At 41.5% G+C, this 20,708-nt stretch overlaps 1 protein-coding gene across 6 annotated transcripts in view; it reads right to left on the bottom strand.

Annotated features, from left to right (window-relative positions):
• Positions 1-20,708, bottom strand: part of FNDC3B (fibronectin type III domain containing 3B) — a 332,852-nt gene that overhangs the window by 22,788 nt on the left and 289,356 nt on the right. For all 6 annotated transcript variants that reach the window (XM_087440025.1, XM_087440022.1, XM_004424734.3 and 3 more), the window contains exons 22-23: positions 19,898-20,178; positions 9,004-9,216 (exon numbers count right to left, since the gene is read on the bottom strand). In XM_087440025.1, coding sequence (XP_087296151.1) covers positions 9,004-9,216; positions 19,898-20,178 — 494 coding nt within the window. The remainder of the gene's footprint in view (positions 1-9,003; positions 9,217-19,897; positions 20,179-20,708) is intronic.

The raw sequence follows: 20,708 nt of genomic DNA on the forward strand, positions 1-20,708 counted from the left end.
GGCCCTGGCAACAGCCCCAGACATCAGCCGTGGGGCCCCGTAGGCGAGGCCATTTACCCTCTCACACTGGGACCGTCAGTGAAGCAGAGGCAAGAGTAACTCCCCCCTGTGGTGGGATTCAGTTTGATAGCTCATGTAAAAGCCCCAGTCCCCACACAGAGTAGGCCTCAAATAAAAGTCTTTGATCCTAAATTTCTTTCTGTATATGCTGACAGTAACTCCTGTTTCAAACAATAAAGGCCAACCAAAAGAAAATAAAAAACACGCAAGCCAACACAAAAAGAATAGTTTCCCTCTTTCACCCCAAATCTGTAATTATTTTCCATCATTCCAAGAGGCAGAAGAAGAAAGAATCTTCTTTCTTCCGAGCCACTGATTTATGCTAGTTGCACGGTGGCCTCTCTAGGAGGCTCCATAAGTTAACACCCTGTGGCTTGAACCACTTGGCGAGAGATTAAAAATATTCATCAAATATTTGTTTTACAAAGACCAACTTAATTTTTTCTCTCTTCTAAATCTTTATTTTATTAAGACCAACTTCATTGTAAAATTCATTCATTAGTAAGCCAGAGGCCTTTGCTGAGAGAATTAAATACGCTATTCGTCCTAAGACACGATTGAGGACTCGGCATTTTAAATGAACCAAGGACTCAGAGCTTAGAGCGTGGCTTCGCCATGAAGAGGAGGGCAGCAGCCATTCAGCCTTCCTGACCCCTCCCCTCCCCCTTATATTTAGAGCACCCAGGTCAGTGCGTGGACCCCACCCATGTTCAAGCACCACAGGCCCCGGAACGTGAGTCACAGCCAGAGGCCGACAGCAGTCCTGTTGTCTTGACGGCCCTGACCCATACTACTTGAGTGTGCGTGGCCCCAAGCCTGGGGCAAGGGAGGAGATCCCTAGATGGGAAGAAATCAACTGGGAATGGGGAGGACCTAGAGCAGCTGAGATGCCCACATAGCCAGCAGGAGATGGTAAAAAAAAACTCTCATGGAGACCTCAATCCCTTGATTTCTGAGGGTGGGTGTGGCCCTGGCAACAAGGGACGCACTGTGTGGGGAGTCTGCTTTCCCTGGCCGCTCCCCTGGTCTGTGGTGCCTGTAAAGATTGGGCTGCCCTTCCCTTCTCCCTGCCTCCCCCACTGTTGGCGGGAAGTGGTGGGGCACAGCGACTTGGACCCAGGAAGACTGAACACGAATCTCAGCTCTGCCCCTTACTGCTAGATCACTCACCCCTGCTGAGCGTCAGTTTCTCCCATCTGCAAAACAGAGACATGATCCACCACACAGGTTGTTTTACAAGTCAGTGCAGAAACGGGGGTGAAAAGCTCAGCACCGAGCCCAAACATAGCACGAGTTCAATCCATGGTATCAGTGACTCCAGACTCTGTACCAGGACTGCCACAGGTCGCCCAGTCAGGCTGAGGTGTCCCGAGGACCACCGCGGCTCTCAACTCCTGCCACGCAGGCGTCTCTCCAGGTTACTGGGGCCATTACTGGCTTACGTCCCAGCAGGAATAGGTCCATCTGAATCTGTGATGTTCAGCTGCATTTGTTACGGCCTGTGCTAGACATACAATTCTCCCCAAAATGAGTTAATCTGGTGACCAAGGAGTAAAAATGAAATGTTCACTCTGTTATTTTTATTACATGAAAGCTCTTGTGCCACAAAAACACAATGAAATAAATATGTATAACAGGTGGCATGGTTCCTGAAATGTAGTACACGCTCAACAAAGTCACTAAGTTTAATATCAATTCAGGTTGAAGCTTACGTAGCCACAGGGGTCCCCTGTGGTATCACAGCTCCTTAGATGTCACCCTGGAACCCTGGGCCCACACTGGCAGTGCCTCTGAGGGGTCTTCTACTCCATCCTCAATCCCTGCTGCTCATGGCCACATATCTTTGGAGGCATCAGCCCCATGACCCAGGGCTCCTATAAGACCAACTAAGGGGACAGGTGTGGAAACACTTATGGGCTCCACCGTGGTCCTGCCCCATTGGTGCAGGGGCTGAAGGTACAGTGGGTAATCACAATCCTTGCAGTCAGCAGACTTGAGTTTGAGTTCAAGTTCAACAGCCTGGTGATCCTGGGTTCTATAGCCAGGTAAGCTGTTTCCTCCTTTGTAAGATGGGTGTAATAGTGCCTGCTCCTCAGAGGGTTGTTGTGAGAATCAAATGGGACAACGCAGAGAGAATCCATTACAAAATGCCTAGCACTTGTGAATGCTTGATAAATATTAGCTGTTATTGTTAATAATACTAATGTTATTAATAACAAAGCACCAAGGTTCATGAATGATTTACCTCATTTCTCAATGGTGGAGAAGCCTGAAGCATGTCCCCAGAGTGGCATCCCTCTCACTCACATTCCCTCAGGCTTTCCTGAGGTGGAGAGAAAGCTGTGCATGTGAGTATCACCCACCTCGTCCTGGTGGACCCAGGCCAAGACCTGCTGCTGAAATCAGATGAAGATGGGAGCAGCAGGTCCTACATAAGAGCTGCCTATTAATGGAAATTTGGGCATTTTTACTTAGGGAAAGGAAAAATGGGGGGGTGGGAAATGCTGTCTTGTGCTAAAAATATTTACTTGGAAGGGGAAATACAAACAAGGTAGAAGGTTGGGTGGGTCACTGCGAGTTTACAGCCTAAAGGAACTCTTTATGGCTCTGCCCCAACCTGCTTCAGTTTTCATTATGTCGTCTTGAAACTAAACACTTCAACGGTAATGAGCACACATGGGTTTAAATGCTGGCAATTTATCAGCGATTTTAAAAAATGTTCTATGTATCTGTGAATACAAAATGATTCTGCTTATTCTGCTAGCCTGTCAGAGTACTGCCTGGGGGTACAAAGACGTACAGAGACCCTGGATACAACGCGGAGTCTATCACCTTCACTATGGATGTGAACAAGTGGATGACTCTCCAGGTTGAGTCCAGACATTCTCCATAATAGTAAATATCTTATTCACCTGGCAGGAATTTTTACGAGATCCAAATGAAAGGACCAAGTAATACCTTTAACCTCAGTATTTTAGGCTTAACATTATGAAAGATGCTTTTTTTGCACTAATATGCAACTGCAGGAAGAAACTCAGACATGTTACATCTTTAGATGTTTATTTTAAATCATTTCAGAGGAAAATGATGATATATAAAGAATTTAATTTTAAAATCTGTTTCCTTAAAACAGTTTTGTTTCAAAAGAAACATCCAAGAATGCTCTGGATGGCTTATAACTTAAATTCGCAGTAGGAAATAAGAGAGCATGCTAAGGTTTTTGTGTTTACCACCTTGTTGCTATCTTATAATCCCTAGGCCCACTACAGGCCAACAGCAGCCCATTAACATTAACTCCTCAGAATGATCTAACCTGCCGACCTAAAATGACCTAGTCTACTAAAGGCTGCAAATGGCACATTTCAAAACATGTTTCACAATATCACAAATCAACAGCTGTTAGGAAGCTCAGTACAGCTCTATTCCTTAACAATGACATGTCATTGCCTTTATTTTTTTCTTAATTTCCTGGGCTCCATGGATTGTGTGTATGAATTTCTAAGTTACTAAAGTGATGTTTGGGAGTGGAGGATGTTCAAAACAGGAATGGATAGTATGTGCCCTCATGCCACACAAAACACCAAGTCCTGTCATGGCTATGCAGAAGCAGAGGGAAGCAGATGGGAGCAGATGGCATCATGTGGGGCACCTGAGGCAGGGAAGGTACATTTCCTAAACTGGTTTTGATGTTGGTGCGAGTCCCCGTCTACAGACTGAGCACGGAAGTGCCAAGAGTGATTTCCAAAAGACCACTGAGGAAAGGAGTTAATTGCCTGCCCCTATGTCCCCAGCTGCATATGGAACTTCTGGCTTGTGAGCAATCAGGCTGCAATACTTTTTGGTTATGTTCCTTTTTATGCCCCTTTTCTAAGAAATAAAATGTCACTATAGCTACTGATGAAACTCTTTAGCCTTATGCAAAAATATGAATAATTGCACATTACTCAGCCATATGATCTGAGCAATATAAGCAGGAGTGTGTTCTATAAGAGGCATACCTAGAGAAAGTACACTTCTCCTGTAGTGCTCATATACCCTGGCCACTTTTATTAGTTGCCTAGTATCTATTTTTTCAGGGTCCCTTTATGCAGATTATTTTCTGTCCCTCTCTAACAATCAACAGGCAGTCATACTGTACACATTACAAAGCCCCTCCGATTTTGCTGGCTGAAGGGAAAGTGTCCTGGGCATAAGGGCAGAGTTAATGGAGAGCAAGTGGTAATTACCCACTATTGGAGCCCTCTCCCCCATTCCCATTTTGCTGGAGCCTTGCTTTAAAATACACTGGCTATCTGACTAAACCTGAACAACAGATTAACCGTTAGTGCATTCCTGGAACTTAAGTTCCTCTCGCCTCAGTGCTGCGTACAATTATTGGGAACATGGACCCAGGAGGGTGAGGACGAGAATCAACATCAACTCAAATTCTGTTATGGTAGCATAACATTTCATTCCAATAACACAGACAAATGCATCTTCAAAATTATCAGTACAGAATTACAATCCTAAAATGCATGAGCTGATCTTGTTATTCTAATCTCTGTATTAGGTTAACAAAGCATTATGAAAATGTTTACTTTGGGTATATATATATTTCTTGCATACAGAGGAACCAAAGACATTCAGATCTTCTGTGCCAGATCTGCTAAGAATAATAGCTTAATCACTCTTTGGCTGAACTAATGTAATTTTTGTTTTTCTGTTGAAATTAAATAAAATCTCTTGTGCTGTCTGTTCATTGTTTCATGTTAATTTATTTTCCCAGCAAGAAAAGCTCCTATAGGTAGGTCACATACCTCATGAGACCTAGGCACATTGTAGTAATTCAAGAAAAAACTGCTGATTGAATGATCATAATCTAATTGCTAGAAATAAACTTAGTCCTATAAATATAAAGCATTGCTTTGAGGCTGCTATATAAACATGAGTCATAGTCAGTGACCTTGGACTGGGAACCTTGGGGATCAAAAGCCCATTCAATATATGGGAAACATATGTCCTGTTCAAGGGGAAAAAAACTTTCAACATAGCAAGTCCAGGTGATCCAGAAGCATTCTACATTGATTTACCTTGAGGCAAGAATTTGGGCAAGATGCCCTTTTGGGATCCCTTCTATTTACATGAAATAGCCCCAAACTTTAAAAAAGATACACGTGTAAAAGTACTAGAATAAAAGAGGCATTTCCTTGGAAAAACAGCCAGGGCACGTTGCTGTGCTTTGGAGACTGTATTGGATGGTTTCCATCCAATCCTGAGTCCTTATCACTAGTCTCCATCCTAAGGCTCTCTTGCATGAGATTATAAGATTGGGACCCTTTTAAGACTCACCCAACCTGTTACCTTCCTTGAGAAGCCTTGTCTGTTCATTGAATTTTAAGCCTACAAAGAAGCCATTCTTCTATCCTCCTATACTCTGTACATATGTCAATCTTTAAGCCTTTCACATCAAGATTTGCTTGAATGTATCTGTGTCTTCTACCTATCCCCCAGCAGACTGTGTGCTCCTCAAGGGCAGGGAACTATCTTGGTCATCTTTGTTTGTCCAATACTTAAGCATTGTTCCTTTCTTTGCATATATAAACCTCCTGATAATCATAAGTTAAAATCAAGTCAACTTATCAAAAACAACATATTTGTTCACCTGGATGGTATAAGGCTTTGGTAGAAATCCTATCATGAAAGAAAATATTTCACTTTTTATTCAAGAACTAAATAATGTAGATACAAGTTCTAAGCCTGGCACTTTGTAGGTGCTCAATAAATAGAAGTTTCCTTTAGAAAGTTTGAAAATATATTTTTGGCCAAACATTATACTTAGAGATCTTTGAATCACTTCAGACTTTTTGATTGAGAGGCATATAAATAAAATAATAAACCAGCACATCACAGATGCAAAACCTTAGGGGTATGGGACATTAAGTGGTCACTCTTACGGAAAGTCAGTCTCTTTTTTATTATTTTCTTACTTGTCAAAAGCAGAAGGCAAAATATGAAGGAAAAAAGAGATAACACGCCCCAATCATTTACAAGAGACATCTTTTTGTAAAGAATTTAGCTCATAAATGACCTACAAATGACTGTTGCTTTAAGGTGAAAAAGCTGGGAAAGACCTCCGAGTTCATCTTCTAGTTCAACCTCTATTTCACGGATGAGGCAAAAGCAAGACCAATAGCTTTGCAGCTCAAATTGACTCAACTCTTTAACCTGACAATTACCAACCATGGAGTTATTAATTTTCATTGTGCTTCTGTTATAAAATATGTTTTAAGACGAAGACTACTTTCATAGCCGACTAGGACAGCTGTACTACTCAGACATCGGCAGCTCTCCTTTCAAACGCCCACAGTCACCGGTGAGGAAAGTACATTAAAACCACAATTACATCTATCTCCGGTTCTCACCTTGGCCACAAGCAGGACATATAATATTTTTGCCACATTCATAAAAAGAACTTATTAGTGGTTAATATGAAAACAATGCATATGCTAAAGAATATGGGCACTTTCCCCTAAAGCCACAACTAGAAACCACTCTAGCAACAAGTTTAAGAAAAAGACGGCCACCACTTTGGAAGAAGACACTGTTCCTTTCACCTGGACAGGCTAGGTCCAAGTCCTAAAGAACCTCGAGGCAACTAGAATTGACAGAGACTAGGCTAACACCAAGTATTATGCTGTATCCAACTCAAATGATTTCTCCCTGATCCTCACGAGTCAAGTTCCAAAGTTAGAGGCTTGGATTCAAGGGGCCATTCACTGTAAGAGTTCAGTTTCAAGACACTAAGGAAGGTCATCTTCAAACTCAAATTAGGCCAAGTTTCATCCTATTAAATCCCAGGAAAATTATTCTACAAATAGAACAAGAATTTATTATGCTCTGTATTCCCATTACTTCAATAATTTTCTGAGAGCATTGACAAATCTAATTTAAAAAAGATAAATTTGGACTCTAGCTCATAAAATTAAGAAAAATACTGTTCCTAATGGTAAGTTTTCTTAAATTGCCATTTAAATTTAGGCAAGTCATTTATTTGATTAACAAGGCCAGCCTTGGGCTTTTTTTGGAGGAAAGAGCATGTACTGATTACTAGATTCTGCAGTATTTTCTGTCTGGCATATTTAAATGTCTCACAACAGCAGACCCATTTGAACTAGTGCTCATGGAGCTTTTGTTCTGAGCATCTTATCTGTACAGTTCTCCCTACGAGGCATCTCAGGTGGCTGTCCCGCACGGGGCAGGGCTGCAGCAAGATGGAGATGGCTGCTTTGGTGCAGAGCTGTCGCTCCCCGCCCAGTCCTGGAGGTAACAGTAGAGGCAGCTGCACAGGGAGTCAGGAGGCACAGGCTCTGATCCCAGTTCTGCCACCAGCTTCAACAACGTTTCTTGGGCTTCGCTTTTTCTCAAACAGTACAACTAGAAGATATTGTCTAAGGAAGGTTCTCTGTACCACCAATGGAAGCCAAAACCCCAAGAAAAAACATAAAGGCTCGTTTACAAATTTCCCTAAATGCTAGCTTTATATATTTATCATGATTTCTGTTAGTTCATAAGTCCTGTTCTTGCCAGCCCTCTCCAGTCGAGGAGTCCCCTGCCAGTAAAATAATGAGTCCATGAAAACGCATCCAAAGACACATAGTACAGTAGTGAGTATGCATTTCATCTCTAATGAACCTAGTAAAAGAAGCCTTACTTTCTCTGTGCTTTCTACACCAGGACTAGTTTCCAAAAGGACAACCACTTTTTGTTCTTCTGAGGTCAACCTTTGCCAGGTCCTTCAAAGTCAAGTTCAAACGTCATCTGTTTCAAAAAGCCACTCCTGATCTTTGCAACCAGATTGTCTCTGCCTTCTCCAAACTCCCAGAGCACTTTTCTCCAATGGCACAAAGGTTCCATGACCCTTTGTGGGTTGATATTATGCTCCTGGAGGCAGGGCCTTGCTTTTTTCTTGATTTTGGTCTCCACTGAAGGCCCACCTCAAACAGCGTCTTCCACACAGCAGGACTCCATTGCACTGAAATGAATCAAAGCACTCGAGTACAGAGTGGGGGGCAGAGACTGGATAGGGGTTTCTGGGCTAACTAAAACCAGTTCCTTGTATAAAGGAACAGGATACTATTCTGCATAAATGGGAATGACAGAAATACTTCTACACTAACTGGTTCTGTGCTCCAGCATGTATGCCATAGGGAGGGAGCAGCATGGGTCTGTTCCATCAGGTTGTCTTGGTTCTATGCTGATTGCTCGCCTCCTTCACCTGATTCTCTGATTTGGACTTTTGGTAACAGAACATTCTGTTATCATTAACTTTTGCTCTGCATCTGAACTATTTCTAAATACAGTTCAGCTGCCCATCTTCTGATCGGCCATTTTCAGAGGAAATGACGTTAGGTTAAATAAATACTACGTGAGAGGCTGGATTTGATTTCCGTGGCCAAGAGTGTTTCCTGGGCATGGAATCTTATAAAGAATTTTTTAACCTATTTGCTCTGGTTAATGTGATATTGCATTGCCCATAGTTACAGAGTACATCCCCATCTGTACATCACCACAGCTATTTCAGATTGGTAAACATGTTTGTCCTGATGGTTACTGAATATTTAAAGAGGTAACATCTCTTCCTGAGTCGTATTTCCCTCGGCGCTCATGACTATTATAACACTATTACATAGTGCAGACTTGAATTTGACAATTTACTTTTGAGATAATTTCTCTCCATTATCTGGCTTTATGAAAGAAAAAACAAACACATATATTATCACATGTAGGGAAATCAGGATCTTCAGAATGTTGGTTTAGAAATTCCAAATGGAGAATGGTGTAAAAATGCAGGACCTGAAGACGAAGGAAATCTTTCAACAAGGAGGAAGAGTGTTTTAGAGGACAAGTGAACAAGTAGGACGTTGAAGCCACAGAATTTCCCCACATCACCTCGCCCCACCTCACCTCTTGTTTCTGTCCTCCAGCTGTAGCGTGTACACCATCTCATCAGCAGCATGCGTCTTGGTGTTACTGTCTCCCCATTTCAGCTTCAGGCTCTGAGGCCCGGCCGCAGCACATTCGAGCCTAGGAGGCAAGGGTGGTAATGGCCGAGTTTTTGCTTTAATGAACTGACTAAAGGGTCCAGCTCCAATTTCATTTATGGCCTGAATTCTGATCCTGGAAAAAGGAAAAAAATAAAAACATTGCAGGTTTAAGCAGCAGTGATCACTCATTTGAAATAAACATTGTGGAGTATTTTTTCCGTGCCCCTAAAGCAGTATCATGAAATAAAGAAAAATAAGTTAAAGTAATTCAAGACAAACAGAGAAAAGGGGAGCTCACCCAAAATGATCTATAGATATAATGCAATTCCAATAAAATTCCAGCAGGATTCTTAGTAGATATAGATAAGTTGATTCTAAAAGGTATGAGGAAAGGTAAAGGCACTAAAATTGCTAACACAAATTTGAAAAATAAGAAACGTTGGAAGAGTCATGCTATCTGATCTAGGACGTACTATAAAGCTACAGTAATGAAGACAGTGTGGTATTGGTCAAGAGACAGACACATAGATCGATACAAGAGAATCGAGACTCCAGAAACAGATCCACACAAATACGGCCAATTGATATTTGACAAAGGTGTAAAAGCAATCAATGCAGAAAGAATAGCCTTTTTAACCCGACGGTGTTGGAACAACAGGACATCAAGAGGAAAAAGAAGATCTCAACCTAAAGCCCATATCTTATATAAACCTTAGCTCAGAATGGATCACAGATCTAAATGTGGAATGTAAAATACAAAACCTTTCAGGACAAAATATTTGTTAGCTAGAAGTAGGTAAAGAGTTTTTAGATATGTGAAAAGTATGATCCATAAAAGAAAAAATGAAAAATTGGACTTTATCAAGATTAAAAACTTTTGCGCTGTTAAAAGAATGAAGACAATCTACAGACTGGGGAAAAGTATGTGCAAGTTATATTATCTGACAAAGGAACCGTCTCCAGAATGTATAAGGACTTCTCAAAACTCAAAAGTAAGAAAACAAACAACCCAACTGAAAAACGGGCAAAGGATTGAACAGACATTCCACCAAGCAGCAATTATTACACGTGGTAAATAAGCTCATGAAAACATGTTCAACATCACTAGCCACTAAGAAAATGCAAATTAATGGGGCTGGCTCCATGGTACAGTGGTTAAGTGCACACGCTCCGCTGCTGGTGGCCCAGGTTTGGATCCTGGGCACGCACCGACGCACCGCTTGTCAGGCCATGCTGTGGCGGCGTCCCATATAAAGTGGAGGGAGATGGGCACGGATGTTAGCCCAGGGCCGGTCTTCCTCAGCAAAAAGAGGAGGATTGGCATGGATGTTAGCTCAGGGCTGATCTTCCTCACAAAAAAAAAAAAAAAAAACCAAGAAAGAAAGAAAGAAAGAAAATAAAATGCAAATTAAAACTATAATGAGATACCACTCTGTCCCTATTAAGATGGCTAAAATAAAAAATACTTAATACCATGCTGGCAAAGACAAGGAGTAACTGAAACGCTCATATTTTGCTGGTGAGGAGTAACTGAAATGCTCATATTTTGCTGGTGAGAATGCAAAACGGTATATATAGCCACAATGGAAAACAGTTTTCTTATAAAGTTTCTTATAACATTTAACATATGCTTATCATATGACCCAGCAATCCCACTTCTTGGTCTTTAGAGAAATTAAAATTTATGTTCACACAAAAACCTGCACACAGAGGTTTACAGCAACTCTATTCACAATCACCCAAAACTGGATGAATGTCTGCCTCGTAGTTTGGAATGTAGGAAACACTTATGTCTGACGAAGTATAGCAAAAATTCCATTACAAAGAGCCTTACTTCCCCCAGATTCTATTACACTGGGGGCTACATCAGGTCTACTGCAGATAATGCAACGTAAGTCTCCCAGTGTAACAGTGAAAGACGACAATCAACTCTTCCTTGCCTTCCAAAATGAGTCTTATAAAACAGCTTTATGGTATTAATATGAGTTTTTTTCTATGATTGAAAGCAAGAAATTTTTCTGCAACTGGAGAGGAAAAAATCTTTTTAAAAAGGTGGTCATCATGGTGGCAGAAATTACAACCCTCCTTCCCTTCTTAGGAAAAGGGAATTAAGTCTCAGTCTTTCTTCAACGGTGTAACAAATTTCTTCACCTACAAGGTTTATGTTGAGCTTCTTCTAGTGTCCAAACCGACATTCCTTCCTTTTATTCCAGGCACAAGTATTTCGAGAGCCCAGAACCCAAGATGCCTTCTTCCTCTTGCTTGCCCACCATCCTGTGGAGTCAAGCTCACCTTGTGTTCCAGGTGACCCTGCTGCTTTGCTCCATGCAGCCCAAACAGCCCTTAGTTACTTGAACAAACAAAAGGAATTGAGGTAATGGATTGCTTAAGATTACTGTTTGGCTCAAGAAAAAAAAAATGCTAAGAGATTTGAATCATTTGTAAGAATTAAACAGTAGCTTATAAAATACAACCATCGAGATGCAAAAATATGTTGAGAGGTATTGGGTTCCTTCTATCTGTAGCTCTATGGTTCTCTGCCCCACTTTATTGAGAAGTATTTGGTAGGCATATAATCTTAGCCTTAGATACATACACACACACAACAACAACGAGAATATTGCGGTAGCATGTTAACACTCTTTAGCAGTGCCGCCTCTTTGGGAATCCTGCTCATCAGTCTGGCGACCTTGGGGAAATTATCTAGCACCTTTAAGTAACAGTTTCCTTATCTATAAAATGGGGATAGTAATATCTTTGCTGCATTGACAAACAGGATTACTTAATTAAGATAAGGGATATGGAAAGCACTTTCTATTTTTTAATATTTTATACTCCACCATACAACCAGAAAAGGATTCAAGGTGGCCATGAGCATTCTGGTGAACTTTAAAGTGCTAATTAATGGAGTCGCTATTCTTATGACTTCTGAGATCTCCACTCCTCCCTAACAGTGAAGAAACGTGCTGAGCGTCCTCAAGGAGTGGCTCTGCACCAGGCACACAAACACACCTCTTCACGTCAGCTGCATTAATACCACCACCTCACTTTGTAAGTTGGGTAATGTGCTGATACCGTCTGTGCTTGTCCTCCCTCGAAATCATGGCTGAGGACTTAGCAATAGCTAAAAGGACTGGCTTCTTTTTAAACCATCCTCAGGAGGTAAGGGTGAGACAAAGAGCTCGGGAACAGATGAAGATGACAGTAACTACCACAGCAAACAACGTTGAGAACCCGCTCTGTCAAGGGAGTGCGCTATGCAGTGGGAATTGGTATTCTCTCTTGCTTTCAGAGATGAGGAAACTGCAGTTAACTCAGGATAAATAACTCAACCTCAGTGACACAGAGCCTACTAGGTGTTGAAGCCTAGATTTGATATGTACAGTATTATCTCTACTTTTTTTTTTTTTTTTTTTTTTTTTTTTAAAGATTTTATTTATTCAGTTTTTTCCCCCCAAAGCCCCAGTAGATAGTTGTATGTCATAGGTTCACATCCTTCTAGTTGCTGTATGTGGGACTCGGCCTCACGTTGGACGGAGAAGTGGTGCCTCGGGGCGCTCCCGGGATCCGAACCCGGGCCGCCAGCATCAGAGCGCGCGCACTTAACCGCTAAGCCACGGAGCCGGCCCTATCTCTACTTTTTACCCCAACCCCCTAAGGTAGGAATTACTTGGTCTGTTTTACAAGTGAAGGAACTACAGCCCCGCTAGGTTCAGTCATTTGCACTGATCTATACAGTGGATATAGGTCAGATCTGGGTGTGAACCTGTGCTTTTAGGCTCCAGGTCTGTGCATTATGGCACGCCCAACTCTCCTAGCATAACCTGGACCAAACACAGCTACAAATCCAACCAAAAGATAATTTTTTTTTTTTTTTTTTTTTTAAGATTTTATTTATTTTATTTTTTCCCCCCAAAGCCCCAGTAGATAGTTGTATGTCATAGCTGCACATCCTTCTAGTTACTGTATGTGGGACTCGGCCTCAGGATGGACGGAGAAGCGGCGCCTCGATGCGCACCCGGGATCCGAACCCGGGCCACCAGCATTGCAGCGCGCGCACTTAACCACCAAGCCACAGGGCCGGCCCCAAAAGATAATTTTAATTCAAACCGCAGTTTCAGTTCAACTACTGCCTTTTGCCCGTGAAACAGACTTTGAGAACAGTCAACAAATTTATTTTCACATTATTTAAACAACTTTCGGCCCTGAAATCAACTACTTTGATTTAAAAATACTTCAACTTTTCCTACATTTTTACAAAAACACATTTTACTTCAGTAAAAATGCATGGAAAACCTTTTTCCATGCAGCTGACGCACTGAACTGACTGAACCGTCATTAGTTGCAACGATAAAGTAACCCTCAAAATTGAAACAACTGATACAACGAAATGAGGCCACGTCTCCTTGCATTCTGGTAACAATATTAACTCTAAGCCTAGGAGGCTGAAAAAGCTGAACAAAGACTAAGGTAGTTACTCTCTGTTTTGTTCTGGATGAAAAATGCAGTGTGTGAAAATAACTTCCTAATTCCAGTGAGTGCGCCCATGGGACTAATCAGCAAAAAAACACCAACGTGAGGAACAATTCCAAGAATTCTCCTCAGAAGAAACTGACTTTCAAGTTCTACCACAGTAATTGAGAAGTTTTCTCTTCAGCTGAAGTAACCATGTTGAAGATGTTCATATTGAAATTTAGATAGGATTTGTAGGGTTTTTTTTTTAAATGTGCATTGTACAGTCATGTACCCCATAACGATGTTTCCATCAACGATGGACCACACATACAACAGTGGTCCCATAAGATTAGTACCATGCAGCCTAGGCGTGTAGTAGGCTATACCATCTAGGTTTGCGTAAGTACACTCTATGCTGGTTGCACAATGACGAGATTGTCTAACGACGCATTTCTCCGAGCATGTCCTTGTTGTTAAGCAGCGCATGACTGTATATCAGTTTCTGCAATGTTAAGCTCTGCAAATTAAGTACAAGGGAAATGGTATTTTGCTTTTCAATTTAGGGAAGTGATATAACCCTGAGCATACTCTGTCTTGGCCAGGCTGATGTGAAAAATCTCTTCAAGTGTCCAGGAGTCTGCAATATCCATTAATACACTAATAATACCAATCAAATAAATCAAAATAAGCAGCATATTCTTTATAAATTTTTATTGAAAATCCACTATTAAAATGTCTAATGCTAGATGTCAAATAAATTTCTGCTTCAGAAGATCACAGCCTTCTATAATGCACTTTATATACACACATGCACAATCAAATTTCTGACACTATAAATATTAAAAGAATAACTTTCAAAAAAAACCTTCCTCAACTGGGGAAGGTGACTTCTCAATCATGATTAGCCATCCCAGTGCTTGGGATGTCTCAGAGTGAGAGTGGGGGGACAGTGAGGATAGACTCCCTATCCCCCATGAAGAGTTGGGGTAGGAGAGGCCTAAGAAGCAAGGATGGGGTTTTATAACACCCCCTGCCACCAGTCTACTATCTAATTATCTAATTAAGAAGAGAAAAATATGAAACAAGAGAATCATCATCAGATAGCTTCTGAAGAAACACAAAATAGTAGTTTAACTACAGAAAACCTCTTTGGAGGAAAAGATGTGCTCAGAGCAAAGCTATTCAGAAAAGGCTTCCTGGAAGGGTAACCTGAGCTGGCTTAGAGTCACCCTCCCTTCACCCACGCTGCTTCTCCTGACAGCTCCTTGGATACCATGGCCACCATTCTGTCTCCAGGAACTTCCACTGGCTTTTTTTTCATGCCCTGCCTTGACAGAAAAAAAACCTTAAATGTCTCCCATTGCTTAAGGGATAACGCCATATTTCCACAGACACTTCAACCTATAATCTGGTCACAACCCACTTCCCAGCTCATTTCTTCCCTACCAATCATTAGCAACAGATAAAGTTTATGGAATGCTTACTTACTGTGTGTCAGGTCCCATACTAGGTGCCTGAAATCTTATCTAAAACACACAGCAACCCTATTAGGTAGTTAAAGTTACTAGCCTCATTTTATAGATCAGGAACCCGAGGCACAGAGAAGTTAAATAACTTGCCAAAGATCACAGAGACAATACATGAGGGACCGAGGACTGAAGTCAAGGCTGTCTGACTCCAGTCTGCTACTTCTGAACTACTCAGAACTTGTCTCCTAATAGAGCCCACCTCATCCTGTTAGGATGAAATGATTCATCATTCACTTCTTGGCAGGTTGATGTAGCGCTTGACATAGAGTAAGGACTCAGTAAATGTTATTTTCATCCCTGTATTTACCTAGCAAAAAGCATAAATGAACATAACAAATCTACCTTAAGTTTTAGTTGTTTGCCAGCTCAGTATGAGTCAGACAAATAATGAGGCTGCCAAAAAAAGTAATTTTAGGCAACCTTAGTAACTGCTCAATATGGAGAACAAGGGAGGTGACAGTCTTGCTCTGCTCCAAGCCAGCAGCCAGACCATTCCTGGGGGTCTGGGCACCACACGTTAGAGAGACCATCAAGAAACAGAAATCACTGAATGACGAGGATGGTGGAGGTTACAGAAAACCCATACGAGTGAAGACAGATCCGACTGAAGTGAGGATGGTCAGGCAGGAGGTAGCTGACGTTATCAGATAATGACGTCTAGGCCCCTTCTGGGGCTACGAACATGCAGTCTACAGGAGTGGGGCTCAGACATCTGTACGTTGCAAAAGCTCTCCAGGAGACTCTTAAACACACTAACATTCAAGAATCACTCCTCTAGGGCAGAGGTTCTCAAACTTCAACAAGCACCAAAATCTCCTGCAGGGCTAATTAAAGCGCAGTGTCAGGCCCCAACCTGAGAGTTTCTGATTCAGTAGGTCTGGGGTAGGGCCTGATACTCTGCATCTTCACAAATACCTAGGTGATGCTGATGTTACCACTCCAGGAACCACACTTTGAGAACCACTGCTCTAGACAAAGTCCCAGGATCAACTGAGTCGATTTTAGATTTAGAAAGGTTTTGACAAAATCAAGGGAAACGCTATAAAAATAGAGTTATTCACAAATGGGATGGACTGCCTGGCGAGGAGAAGTGGGAACCACTGTCCCATCACTGGAGGTGCTCAAGCCAGGACCCTGGGAAGAGGTGACACCAGGCGATCTTGTCTCTCTCAGCTCACATAGCCTATGACTCTATGTGGTTGGAAGCATGCAAAAAGCTACGTCTCTGTTTTTAATAACAGTTTTTTTCCCTCTTCAAACCAAAACACAAATTCAATTTCAAACTCAGTTCTACACTTAAACATAATGCCTTTAAAAATAGCATTGTAATTCCAACCAAATTCCAGACAAGGTGTCACTAAGCCAATGGGTAGTTTTGCAAGCACCAATGGAGAAGTGACGGATCCACTAGAAAAAGCTTTTTGTGTCAACGGGTTTGCTAGAGAGATGGAGAAGTCTGCCCAGGCAAGACAGAGGAAGAATAAACTCGGTGGGAGAACAATGTGTAACTGCTGAAGGTTTAAACAAAAACAAACAAAAGAAACAAGTCCTTTATCCAAGCCCCATGGCCTACTTAAAATGTTTCATTCCACATTTTTATCTAGAACATCATGATCTGTTCACTTATATTTTAACCAATTTATGGAACAGAAGACGGCAAGGTAAAAGTTGATTGGATCAAAATTACACCTTTAGTTCCCGGAAATATTCATTTTGTATCTCAACATAATTATTGCAATTGTGTTTTTGAAACATAAAAGAACAAGAGTTCTACTATAGGGTACCCAATTATGTACTAAAAAAACTAAATTCCTTAAGTTGTACAAAAAATGATCTTAAATATGAATATTAATCTTAATATCTTAAATATGAACGGTCCAATTTATTTATTGATTGGCCAGCAAAGATTTTGGCAAAATCTTTTTTTTGGCCAAGAAAACACAATAATGACTAGGGCCAAAGATTTGTCTTTTCTAAAGCTATTCAATTTTCATGCACTTTGTCTAAAATGGTACCTTCCAACCTACCCTGTAAGGCTAAGAGATGACATCCTCCCACTGTGACTTTCCACATTCAGCTCAATATAATAGCCTTGCATATTAATAGTGAATTGAATTATTTATGCTACACCCATTAAATACTTTCTAAATAGAACCTTGAGGTTTTCTATCCAAATCTAAGCTCTTTCTTCCCTAGTTCCTACATCACTAAACCATTTAATCTTCTCCATTACAGATTTATCCTCTGAGGTACTTTTTAACATGTCTTTAAATCAACCACTTATGTGGAAAATATTTTTGATAATTTCTACTGTAACTGACATTTCATCATTAAACAAAGATTCTTGAACCCTAGATTTCTTTCTAGAAGTCCCTTGACTGTATGTTAACTAATAAGTCAACATTCCTCTAATCTCATTCTTCTACAAACCTTAAAGTTTTACAATTGTTGGGCCGGCCCCGTGGCTTAGTGGTTAAGAGCTCACGCTCCGCTACCGGTGGCCCGGGTTCGGATCCCGGGCGCGCACTGACGCACCACTTCTCCAGCCATGCTGGGGCCGCGTCCCACATACAGCAACTAGAAGGATGTGTAACTATGACATACAACTATCTACTGGGGCTTTGGGGAAAAAAAGGAGGAGGATTGGCAATAGATGTTAGCTCAGAGCTGGTCTTCCTCAGCAAAAAGAGGAGGATTAGCATAGATGTTAGCTCAGGGCTGATCTTCCTCACAAAAAAAAAAAGTTTTACAATTGTTGAAGCTACCTTTAAGGAAGGCACAATGTCAGGAAGAAGTGAAATTCTTGGGCTCATATCCTGCCCCAAAAGCCATTTCATAACTTCTGACCTGAATGCTCAGAGGATTGACCTGAGGGTTTGAGTCCACTCTGGGGTAGGCAAGGGTGTGGGTCAGAGTGGACACAAAACCTTCCAGTGAGTCCCTGAACCAGTGTGGCTTCTTCATAGGTTTGCTGGCCTGAGAGATCAAGGTCAGGCAATATTCTTAACATCTGGTCTCTCAGAAACAGCTGGGGGATGACATTCACTTGGTCATTTTTCCCCAGAGAAAAACAGTCTGGTTTCCTTAGAGCATCATCATTGGGGAAATTCCCTGAGGTCTGGGTTGAATCATCTCTGAATTTCCTCAGCACCTGATTAGAGTGCTCTAGACACAAAAGGCACTCAGCATTTGGCTAGCAAACAAAAGTGGAGACTGGTTTTCTGAGATTGGCTAAAAGGCTAACAATGAAACAATGCCTCTTCATCTATGTAAGTTGTATCCTCCTTCATTCAGTTTCTATCTCAAGTCTCACTTCGAACCATCCTGACCATTCTGAACCCTGTGGTATTCCTCTCTGAAACGCCATCAGGAGTCTGTACACAGTGTTATTTTCAGCCTATGATGTCACAGTCCCCTGCTATCTCAGGCTATTTAAGTGTCCCCCAATTCTGTGAATGCTCTGACAGCAAGGACAGTGTTTATTATCACTGTTTTGCAGATCCACTGTGCATAGTACTATGCCTGCAAGAGATTTCTTAAAAGAATGAAAGAGTAAACAAACAAAAAATTGTCATTGTTCTAAAAAGCAAAACAAATATACTTATTATAAATTATTCACAAAAGATATGGGAAGAGAGAGAAACAATAGAGAGAATACGATATGCAGGACTGAACTTCTGTATCTTACAGCTGATTAGCTGATTTCTTTCTTCAGCTTCTAGGGATAAAAAAGGTGGTCTACCAGACCATAGAACTAGAAAACACTGCAGAAACAAAAAAGTGAAACGGTAAACTCTTTGTTAGCAGGAAATTTATCTGCCTGCCCTTCACTCTCCCTGCCCTACCCCCTAGAAGAACTAGTTTTGTTGGATGATGATCTTGATGATGATGAAAATTACAATGCATGTTAATTGTGCACTTGCTATGTACTGCTGGGCCCTATAGAAGCATTTAATATTCATTTATTTAGTCCTTACAACATTCTCATGAGGTAACATCTTGTTCTCCTCACTTCACAGAAGCAGCAGCTGAGACACAGAGAGGTTAAGTTCTTGCCTCAAGACACAGCTGACGACCTCAATCTGAATCCATGCACTACTTCACCTCTTTGAGAAACCCCTTTCAGTCTGACAAAGGGCATGCCCTGACAGAGCACACCTGAATAACCACAGATGGTTCCTGCACTCCTCTAACGACCTGGTCTCACGCACCGAAAAACTATTTGGAGTGAGTTAGGGCAACCTGGAGACAGAGCTGCATGATGTGAAATGTTAAGAGTCCATGTTGGAGAAAAAGGTGTGTGAGAAGAGGAAGGTGAGGTGGCTGGCTCCCAGGTAGTAAGTCCCGGGGAAAGAGAGAATGCAGATGTTAATCAAGTTTAGCTCGGTGGTGTGTGGTGTAACTTCTTTCCCTGGCCCCTTGTGAAATCCTGAGTAAAAGCCACCTCACAAATGCTTTGTAACATGATGTCTGCTTTGAGGGAGTCAGAAGAATGGAGGAACCCTGCGTCAGAGGCGGGCAAGTAAACGGTGAGGACAGAGGGTGTCCACAGAGTGGGATGAGTCACAGAAAAAATACAAAGAAAAGTGGTTACCAAGAGACCATGGGGGAGGAACTGATTTAAAGTGGTAGATGATATCCCCCCTCAGAGGTTAGACATTGTATACATTTGTAACCAACTCATGAAGCATAAAGCATTACAAGTTTTAAAACTATATTTGCATTTAGTACTCTCAAATACATTAAGAGTGGCTAGAATTCACCCATTTGGCCTTTAGACCCAAGTGCTGCTGTGTTGAGGCAGCTTTATTTCTGCTACCTTGCACTCACCGGTAGGTGGTTTCTGGAAGGAGATCTTTCATAATGTGGGAGGTGGTGTTGCCCACGGTGACGCTAGTGTCTCCAAGATCAATATTGTAGGCAAGGATTTCAGACCCATTATTGCACGGCTCTTCCCAGTTCAGTACAAGGCACACAGAAGGTGAATCGGGGTAGGCATTGAGGGTCTCCTCCTCCAGGACACAGAGAGTGGAGACAGGGTCGGGGGCAGATGCTGGTGTCTGGCAAAGGACAAGCTCACTGTACGGTCCTGCTCCAGCTTGATTGACAGCCTAAAAACAGAACAGCGAGACAAAGTCCTCATTACCGCATTAGCACTTCCTAATGCCTTCACATTAGGTGCTGTTAAATAAATTTAAACATACAATTTACTTCTAGAAACGTAGGTGGAGATAAATCTTAACAACTGTTCACTTTAATCTAATGACCACTTTCCAAAAAACGCCAATCACCCCTTTTCTGCTAATAAAGCAAAAGATAACATCACCCCATCACCTCTTAATAAAAATGATTTTAAAATAACACGATATTTGCACAGCCCACTTCATTTTATATATTGCCTTATGCGATCTTCACAATAACTGTCAGAGGTAGATATTAAATGGCAGGTATTCTTATCTGCCTTTCACAGAGGAGTGAACTCTAAGTCAGATTACATAATTCAGGCCCCAGATTCAGAGGCAAACCTGGGACTGGAATTCAGTAATCTGACTTTTGATTGGAAGAGCTATAGGAATTTCAGAAAAGATATGTACTGTTTTCCAGGTGAATGCTAAACTCATATCTGAAATCACTGCTTAGC

Source organism: Ceratotherium simum, chromosome 15 (assembly GCF_057802395.1).
Source record: "Ceratotherium simum simum isolate JZ-2026a chromosome 15, ASM5780239v1, whole genome shotgun sequence".
In the NCBI taxonomy this organism is placed as follows: domain Eukaryota; kingdom Metazoa; phylum Chordata; class Mammalia; order Perissodactyla; family Rhinocerotidae; genus Ceratotherium; species Ceratotherium simum.